The sequence below is a fragment of the Bos indicus x Bos taurus genome, chromosome 11, assembly GCF_003369695.1.
Source record: "Bos indicus x Bos taurus breed Angus x Brahman F1 hybrid chromosome 11, Bos_hybrid_MaternalHap_v2.0, whole genome shotgun sequence".
Taxonomy (NCBI): Eukaryota; Metazoa; Chordata; class Mammalia; order Artiodactyla; family Bovidae; genus Bos; species Bos indicus x Bos taurus.
Window position 1 is genome coordinate 100,783,115 of NC_040086.1, and position 9,678 is coordinate 100,792,792.

Genomic DNA, 9,678 nt, shown 5'->3' on the forward strand with positions numbered 1-9,678 from the left:
CATCTGGTCCCATCACTTCATGGGAAATAGATGGGGAAACAGTGGAAACAGTGTCAGACTTTATTTTTTTGGGCTCCCAAATCACTGCAGATGGTGACTGCAGCCATGAAATTAAAAGACGCTTACTCTTTGGAAGGAAAGTTATGACCAACCTAGATAGCATATTGAAAAGCAGAGACATTACTTTGCCAACAAAGGTCCGTCTAGTCAAGGCTATGGTTTTTCCAGTGGTCATGTATGGATGTGAGAGTTGGACTGTGAGGAAAGCTGAGCGCCAAAGAATTGATGCTTTTAAACTGTGGTGTCGGAGAAGACTCTGGATAGTCCTTGGACTGCAAGGAGATCCAACCAGTCCATTCTGAAGGAGATCAGTCCTGGGTGTTCTTTGGAAGGAATGATGCTAAAGCTGAAACTCCAGTACTTTGGCCACCTCATGCGAAGAGTTTACTCATTGGAAAAGACTCTGATGCTGGGAAGGATTGAGGGCAGGAGGAGAAGGGGACGACAGAGGATGAGATGGCTGGACGGCATCACCGACTCGATGGACGTGAGTTTGAGTGATCTCTGGGAGTTGGTGATGGACAGGGAGGCCTGGCATGCTGCAATTCATGGGGTCGCAAAGAGTCGGACACGAATGAGCGACTGAACTGAACTGATGTTGTGTGATATAACGTGTGATATGACAAATGTCATATCTTCTTGTTGGATTTGAGCCCTTTGTCATTTTGTAATACCTTTTTTGTTTCTTACTACAGTCTTCATTTTATAGTCTCTCTTTGTTATATAAGTGTAGCTGCCTCAGGCTTTTGGGTTTCTATTCTTTTTTGGTGTGTGTGTGGTCTGCAGACTCACATCTGCAGTGAGTCTCTTATAAACAGAATATCTTGTCTTTTTATCCATTCAGCCACTCCATGTCTTTTGGAAAATTTAAGCAGCAGCAGCAGCAAAGTAATTGCTAGGTATGCACTAATCTGTGATTTTGTTCATTGTTTTCTGGCTGTTTTTCTGGTCCAGTTTTAAAGTCTTCCTTATGCAGGCCTAGGTCTGTACCCTACACATGCATCTTGAGGGTGAGTCTAGGACTGGTGTGGATCCTTTCTAAGATGACTGACTTCCTGGATGTGAGATTTTCAGGAGTAAAGCCAAGGACGTTCTGGGCAAGCTGATATACATTGGTCACCCCAGTTCACACACAGAACTAGGTGACTCAGAACCCCTCCGAAGGTACTTCTCTAGGATTTCCCTACCCTCTCCCTTCTGCAGGGGCCCTCTCCTGGTTCCTTTGGCCAGAATGACAGAGTTTATCGTGGAGTTTTAGCTGCCCGGTCATGTGGTTCTGGGGCTGGAGCTTTGAGCTTTGAAGGAAATGAGAGGGGAAAACAGGCAGTTCACCCCCTTTATAGTCACTTCTGTGTTTTGACTACACTCCATAGTCTGCCTACTTTTGTCCACTTTTCAGGGTCTTCTTTTGTCTAGCATTTTTAGATCAGCAGGAGAGAGAGGCTTTTTAAAACTGGAAAATGTGTAAGACTTACCGTCTGAACCATTTATAAGTGTACAGTTCAGGGGCATTCAGTGCGTTCACGTTATCGGGCAGCCATCATTATCACCTCCCTCCAGAAGGCTTTCATCCTCCCAGATGGAACTGTCCCCACTGATACCCGAACCTCTCATCCCTCCCAGCCCCTGGTAATGTTGAAAGATACAGGTTTTTAAAGCCAGTGTTTGCAAGATGTTTATTAATGTTCCGTGGGCCAAAGCAAGTCACATGGCCAAGTCCAGCCTGAAGGGGATAGAGAAACAGGAGGGGCGGCCCGGGTGGCCCTGTGGAGTGGAAGCGCCAGCACCTATGTGGGTCTCAGGAGAAGCTGTGAGTGAGACCCTGGCTGCTGGGAGGAGGTGGGTGGGAGCTCTCAGGGGCTCAGTGCTCCTGCTGTCGGGATCCCTCCCCTGGGGAATCCTGACCTCTGATTTCACCCACCTGCTGTATGGGCGGTGGGAGTGGGAGGGATGGGGGCGAGGCTGGGGGTGGGAGTGGGATTTCAGCAAGGCTCCCCCACCCTCAGCAGCACTGTGCAGTTATGTCTGTTTTCTTTTTCTCTCTGCCTTCTATAACCCCTAAAGACACTCAGGAAATGAACTTCAAAGCCACACCCTGGGATGCCCACCCAGTTCCGGACCGGGGGTGGGGGGTGGGGTCCTGTCCCAGCCCCCTTCCAGCCTGTGCCTCGAGGACCGGAGGCCTGGAGGGGCTCAGCTGGTCAGGACGCTCTCAGGGGGTGCAGGGGGGTACCTTCAGGACTTGTTGGGACCGGCTGGGCGCCCGCAGTTTATTGAGTGGATGCTGGAGGCCAGGGCCAGGCCTAGAATGCAGCTGAGAGCCCCTCTTCGGGCTGCTGGGTGGGCTTCTCTCCACCCAGTGTTCCTTGGCTGCTCCGTTCCCCTCCCTGACCCCCGTTCACGTCTCTGTTCCTTCTCCGCCTCAGTAGGCTCTTGGCCCTTAATGACCTCCTGGCTCTCCCTGGTCCTCGAGTAGCCAGGTCCAGTGACTCCAGAGCGGAGAATCTGATTGGCTCAGCCCATCCTCTCAGACCAGCTCCCATTGGACGGTGTCTCAGCCTATGAGGGGGCTGCCCTGGGCTGAAGCATCTGCCTTGGTTCCATCTGCTGGGGCATCAGGGCCCTGGGGGCAGGACCACGTCCCTGCAGGTGCAATCAAGAAGGGGCACGGCCCGCCTTCCATCCCGCTGGCCATCTGTACTGGCTGTGTGGCCGCCAGGAAGGCACATCCTCTCTCTGAGTCCTGGTTTTCGTGTCCCCTTCTTGCACTTTGGATAGAGCTTCAAGGGTGCAGGGTTGGGGAGGTCTGAGTGCGGGGTTCGGGGCGGTCAGGGTCGGCACGGTCACTGTGACTCTCCTTGGAGGGGCTGTGTTCTGGGGTCTGTGAGGAGGACTCCCTCCTGGTCCGACAGCCTTTTGGAGGCTCACTGCCTCTGCTGTTTCTTCCCAGGAGCGGATGCGAAAGGGGGCGGCGGCCCCGCGGTCCCTGAGGACCCTGCGCACCCCAGGCTCCCGCAGCTCCCGCGCCGCCCGCAGCTCCTGGAGGAGGACCAAATGTCCAGCGAGGAAGCGGCTGCCGCGGACGGAGGGGACGCCGAGGCGCCAGAGGGACCCCCAGGCGACCCCCCGGCCGAGGCGTCCGCGGCGCCCCCAGCCCAGGCCCAGGCCGTGGCCGCGGGCGAGGCCCTGCAGATACCCAAGGCAGCGGCCGGTGGGGTCCCCAACATCGGCTTCGTGGGCGAGCCCCCGCCCTACGCGCCGCCAGACCCCAAGGCTGCGCACCTGCTCTACCCGCCGCCCTTCCCGCCGCCAGTGCTCTTCCCGCCTGCGCCGGCCGCACCGGCCCTGTACCCGCCGCCCGCACCGCTCTTCCCCGCGCCTACTGCGCAGCCGCTCTTCGCGACCTTCCCGGTGGTGAGTTAGCCCGCGGGACCCCCGTCTTCCCCAGCCACCCTTACAGAGCACATGGCTGTGCCCCGCGGGCGCAACAGAAAGGGGCTTCCTCCGCCTAGGGAGTGGGCGAGCCTGGGCGGCCTCACAGGAGCCGGGGGTCATTTGAGGTGGGTTCTGCGGGTTGAATAGGAGTGTTCAGGGAGAGGCGAGGAGAGCCCAGCACAGGCGTTGCAGTGTGGCCAAGGCTGGTGCATCCTGGGAGTGAGGGTGGTTGGTCCAACTTATTGAGGAGTAGATAGGAAGAGGTGGGGGCTCCACTGTGAGGGACCCCAGGGCCTTTGGTAGGGGATGAGTTGATACAGATTTTTAGAAAATCCCTGGCTGCCTGTGGAGGAGAGCTCTGAGGTCTCCCCACCCCCTCCCTGCCCCCGTGGGAACAGTGGAGGACATGGAGACCCTGGTGGCTGCAGCCTGGACTGAGCAATCTGTAGGGGCAGAACCCGGAGGATTCCGGGGGCTGCGTGACAGGTCGGGGTGCTTAGTGGGCAGGAATGGGGCCTTGCTCCCCAGGTGGCCTGCAGCCTGGCTGGGTGAGGCTGGGAGGTGGCAGGAGTGACAGCTCCATGGCTGTCGCTGATCATGTCCTCATCCTGGTGTTTGGAGGCTACGGCCCGCTGTCTTACCACACCGTGGCCTCTTCCCCTGTAGTACAACAGCCCCGTGGCAGGCGTGCCAGCCCCGGCCCCGGCGGAACACAGGCCCCTGCCCAAGGACTACATGATGGAATCTGTGCTGGTGACCCTCTTCTGCTGCCTGCTCACCGGGCTTATCGCCATTGTCTACTCCCACGAGGTAGGAGGGCGTGGGCGGGGGTACCCTGGTGCAGCCTCCAGGCCTGCCGTGCCCAGGTCCCCAGTGTTCCCCCCACCCCTGAGAAGGCTGGCAGAATTGGGAGATCAGTGCCCAGTTCTCTGGGGTCCTGGCCCCCTCCTCTGCTGTCTCTTCCCCTTACCACTCAAGATCTGCTCTAGAAGATTCCACTGAAACAGTCCACACGGGGGTGTGGATGATGCAGGTCCAGGCGACTGCCCGTCCCGTGGTGCTTCTGTTTCAACTTAGATTTTTTAAAACATAATTTTATTTAATTTGGGCTCTGGTGGGTCTTTGTTGTTGCAGGGGCTCCTCTTGTTATGGAGCGCCCAGGCTCTAGAGCACAGGCCAGTAGTGTGGCACGTGGGCCCACCTGCTCCATGGCATGTGGGATCTTCCCAGATCGGGATCGAACCCACGTCTTCGGCATTGCAAGGCGGATTCTATACCACGGACCCACCAGGGAAGCAGCAGGGGCTTGTGTTTAATCTGTCCATCTGCTCGTTTATTCTACCCACCCACCTCTGTCTGTCCTTCCCAGCTACCCGTCTCTCCGTTCACCCGCTACCCACCTTTCCATCCACCATCTGTCTAGTCTCCATCTATTCATCCACCCACCCCATTCATCTGTTAACCCGTCTGTCCACTCAGAGAGCCCTGACGTCCCCCGGAGGTCAGGCTTCCCGGTCGTAAGCAAGACGGGACCGGGGCGGGGGGCTGGGTGAGGACCGGGCCCCTCAGGTGCGATTCTAGAGGCTGCTGCCTGTGTCAGTTCTGGCCCCGCCACCAGCTGCGGGGCCCTGGGGTGGGTCACTTAACCTCTCTGAGCTGTTTGCTCATCTTCAAAGAGGGGCCAACAATGATACTGAATTCTGGGTTGTTGTGCGGATGGTGAGGGATGGAGCCTGGAGTGCGGATGTGGGTCAGGCCTGCGGCCAGCGCCTGGGAGCTGGCCACCACCGCCTCGATCGCTGCTGCTCCCACGTGAGCCGTGGCCTGGACAAGCCCCCAACTGCCTCGCGGGGTCAGCTGTCCAGTCTGTGCGCTGGGGCCGGGTGGGCTCTGGGGTGTCGCCGGGAGGGAGCACGGGGTCTGGGTCCGCTCACTGCTCCTTTGGTCTCGTTGCAGACCCGCGCAGCCCTCGCCCGGGGGGACCTGGCCCAGGCTCAGGAGGCCTCTCGCAAGGCCCGCTCGCTGGTGCTCTTCAGCCTGCTCTTCGGGGTCTTCGTGTCCACCAGCTGGGTTATCTACGTGGTGGTTGCGCTCTACCTGCCTTGAGGGCTGCTGGCTCCCTCAGGGACTCCAGGTCCTCAGCCAGGCTCCTTCTGTGGACTTGAATTCCCGCCAGTGGCCACCTGTCACCCAGAGGGGACCCAGGCGGGGGGCTGGAAGACGGTGGGCTCTGCAGTCCACGGGACCCCTGTGGCTGGGCCTTGGCGTCCTGGCCTGAGGGGGCCCCAGTGCCCCGGTGGCTCCAGCTGGGGGACAGGGGCCAGTGCCCCCACGCCCAGGCCTTCTCCTGACCTTGAGGGACCAGCGCCCTCCTCTCCTCAGAGCCGCTGGCAAGGACGTTGCCACCTCTGGCCACCCGTGCCTGCAGGGCCAAGCTGCCCGGCTCTTGCCCTCCCTGTGGGAGCTGAGAGGAGCAGCCTCCCCTTTCCTGGGTCGCTCCCGCCCGACCCAGGAGGCAGCCTCTCTCTCTCCTGCTGACCCCTCGCCCCAAAGCCCAGGCCACGACGTCCGGTCAGTGGACTTACAGCAACATGCCAGGCAGGGCGTCTCGTGGCTGCTTTGGGGGTGTTGCTGGTCCTGGTCCCTTCGGGGGCTTTGGGGTTCCCCCCTCATGTCCCTCTGGGATGCTGTTCTCTGCCCATGCTGCCGTGGTGTCTGACTCGTGCACATGGGCTGGAGCAGGGCGGGAATTTCTGTTGGGTCTTCCCTGGCCAAAGGTGACAGGAGAGCAGGGACGTCTACCTGAGGGAGAAGAGGAGGGGACCGGCAGAGTCACGAAGGTGGACAGCTCCGGGGGGCTCTCTGAGCGCCCACTGGGTGCCAGTCACTGCCCTGGCGCCCGCCAGGACCGGGAGCTGAAGCAGGAGCACATCCCGTCTTGATCCTTGGGATGCTCCCGGAGCCCGGGAGATGCGGATGCAGAAGAGAGGCAGGACACTGCGTGGAGCTTGAGAGGTGGCCTCGTGGTCCAGGCCGCGGGGCTGGCCCAGATTAAGGCTCTCAAACCCTAAAATGCATGATTGTCACGAAAGAGGAGGAAACGGGATTTAGGGGTCCATAGACGCCGGACGGCCACAGCGACTCCTGTCACTAAACTCTCTTAAGTAAAATCAAAATAGAAATCATGCAGACCAGTGTGCTGCTAGCCTGGAAGCCTACAGGAAACACCTGGGAACCTTGTTAAACTACGGATCCTCATTCCGTGAGTGGGCCCAAGATCCTGCAGTCCTCATTCCTGCTCCCAGGTGCCGCTGAAGCTGGTAACTGGACCAACTTGATGTGGGTAAAACCGGTAAACCAGGACCAAGCCAAGGGCGCCCCCTAGAGTCTGCGCTCAGCACTGTTGTGAGGTTCTAGCTAATGAAGCAAACAGCAAAAAATGAAATTTGTAGTACGAAAACTAGAAGAGAAAAAATGACGCTCTGGCTAGAATATGCAAGAGCCCATGAAAAATTAGAATAAGAGGACTCAGAAAAGTGATTATAATAGTCAGTAGCAATATTCAGTTAAAAGTGGAAAAAATGTAAAATTCCACTCAATAGTGATTGAAAAAACAGTAAAACTTAGGCATAAATTTAACAGGAAAAAAAAAACAATTTTTTTAGAAGGAAAGTACATGTGTTATAAGGCGCCATACAAGGAGTCTGGGACAGCTAGTGTTTGGACAACAAAAAAAACCCAATGCCTCTAAAAAGAGCAAAGAACAAAATGCCATGCTATGCTATGCTAAGTCACTTCAGTCATGTCCGACTCTGTGTGACCCCATAGACAGCAGCCCACTAGGCTCCCCCGTCCCTGGGATTCTCCAGGCAAGAATACTGGAGTGGGTTGCCATTTCCTTCTCCAATACATGAAAGTGAAAAGTGAAAGTCAAGTCGCTCAGTCGTGTCCGACTCTCAGCGACCCCATGGACTGCAGCCTTCCAGGCTCCTCCATCCATGGGATTTTCCAGGCAAGAGTACTGGAGTGGGGTGCCATTGCCTTCTCCGAAAGAACAAAATATCTGCATAGAAAGATGTAATATCATAAAATATCTAGCTTTCTTAAACAGACTTAATGAAATTCCAACAAGAAAGCCAAGCTTTTAAAACTGACAAAGATGTTTAAAAGATTAATATGGAAGGAAAATGCGCAAAAATTGCTAATTTTTTCAGTTTTATGAGGGAAAACTATCTTCACCAGATTTTGAAACCTACGATGAAGCTGCAGTAAACGCAGGATGCAGCATGGCTTTGCCACAGAACTGGAGTGGTGAAACACAGAAAGCCCAGAAAGCATTCCAAGTGTATGCGGGACAGTAATTTCTGGCCCAGATAGCATTTTGGTTGAGTCGGGGCGGACAGTAAGCAGAGTTGGGTAACTGGTTAGAAAAAAAATGATTCTCCTCCTGTTGTATAAATAAAGTCCAGATGGGTTACAGAGCTAAGTAGTATGAAATAAAGGTGTACTAATCTTATATGAAGCTTAGGGGAGTATTTTTATAACTTCAGGGTGTTAGGCAGCGTGGAAGGGGCGGCCTCCCAGAATCTGGAATACTGTCGAGGAGAAGACTGGTAGCTTTGAGTTGTGTGTGTTAAGGAAGAACTTACTTAAACCGTCGGATGATTTTTACTTATCAGACTGGAAAACGTTAGATTGATTCCGGAGCTGGTGAAACCTTGACCCTCTCATTTGTCGCTAGGGCGGTGTGCATTGCTACCCTCTTGGTAGAAAACGGACTATGGTATCTATCAGTGATATGTGTACTAGGTGTTAATGTGCATGTACGTGCAAAGACCAGAGTCTGGGAGCATGTGTTCCAAACTGCTGAGAGAGACTGCCTTTGGGGAGGGACTGGCACTTGTGCAACACACGGCTGAAGTGTAAAATGCGGGAGTATTCATGGGTTGTGCAATTAAAAAACAAGGAAAAAACATGTGTGCCTTTTGACCCAGTCATTCCAGTTTTGGGATCCTCCAGGGTCGAAGAAGCCATCCGTTTGGACAGACGTTTGTCAGTGTTGTTACTGAAGGGCCCTGAAGGAGAGCTGGCTGGGGCAACTCTGGAATGAAAGCTCTGAGGACACTGGGCCGCGTCCTGATTTGGGGGATGTTAAAATACACGTCTGAGCATCGCAGCGGGGTGGCGTCGAGGTGTTTGACTCGGAGAGTGGTAGAGAAAGGCCTTCCTGAGAAGGTTGAGTGTGGGTGCGGGCGTCCCCAGGTGGTTCCATCATTTTGCATTCCCACCAGCACCTGTTAGGGGTCCCAGGTGCTCGACAAACTCATCAGTCCCTGGTTTTTGTCAATCTTTTACATTTTAGGGCTTCTGATTGTTAAAACTACGGTGATATTTCAGTGTGGCTTTAATTTGCATTTTGCTGACTAATGGATGATATTGGGCTTTCTATCATGCTCATTAGCTATGATGATGATTTGATGATCTCTCTTAAAGTTTTATTTATTTTTGGCTGCTCTGGGTCTTCGCTGCTCTTGAGGGGGTTTTCTCTAGTTGTGGCGAGCGGGGGCTCCTCCTCTGTGCTGCAGGGGCTTCTCACTGCGGTGGCGTCCCTGGTTGCGGGGCACAGGCTTTGGTAGTCGCAGCTTGTGGGCTCAGCTGTTGCAGTGCGTGGGGCTAGGTGCTCTGCGGCATGTGGGATCTTCCCAGATCAGGGATGGAGCCGTGTCTCCTGAGTTGGCAGGCGGATTCTTCCCCACTCCGCCACCAGGGAAGTCCTGGATCGCTTGTGCTTGTTCAAGTCTTGTGCCCGTTTTTGGGCTGGATTGTCTTTTTCTTATCAGTTCAGAGGAGTTCTTTGGTGCTTTCTAGGTATGAGCCCGGTGTGAGATTCAGGGATTGCAAATACCTTCTACTTTTGTAACTTCCCTCTTTATTCCCTTAACAGTGTTGTCGGATGAAAAGAAGTTCTCAACTGTAATTATGCAGGTTTGTCTTTTCCTTTATGGATTGTGTTCTTTTGGCTTTAGAAAAATTTCCCTGCTCCTGGGCCATGATCAGATATTCTCTTTTGTTGTCTTCGAGATCTAGAAGCATTATTGGTCTCTTTTTATATTGTTTTCAGATTTCCACCCAGCTGGACTAGATCCTAGAGGTCCGTTTGTCTGTTTTGGTTACCACAGTCAT

General features: G+C 54.9%; 1 protein-coding gene across 2 annotated transcripts in view; it reads left to right on the forward strand.

The window, feature by feature from the left end:
- The window catches only part of PRRT1B (proline rich transmembrane protein 1B), a 28,553-nt gene extending 20,083 nt beyond the window's left edge, over positions 1 to 8,470 (forward strand). Inside the window, exons 1-4 of one of the 2 annotated variants that reach the window (XM_027556618.1) lie at positions 979 to 1,870; positions 3,011 to 3,474; positions 4,162 to 4,305; positions 5,452 to 8,470. In XM_027556618.1, coding sequence (XP_027412419.1) covers positions 3,115 to 3,474; positions 4,162 to 4,305; positions 5,452 to 5,601 — 654 coding nt within the window. In that variant the 5' untranslated portion in view covers positions 979 to 1,870; positions 3,011 to 3,114 and the 3' untranslated portion in view covers positions 5,602 to 8,470. Of the gene's footprint in view, positions 1 to 978; positions 1,871 to 3,010; positions 3,475 to 4,161; positions 4,306 to 5,451 lie in introns of those variants that run through there. The other variant, XM_027556617.1, reaches the window with a different exon arrangement.
- The last annotated feature ends 1,208 nt before the right edge of the window (positions 8,471 to 9,678 follow it).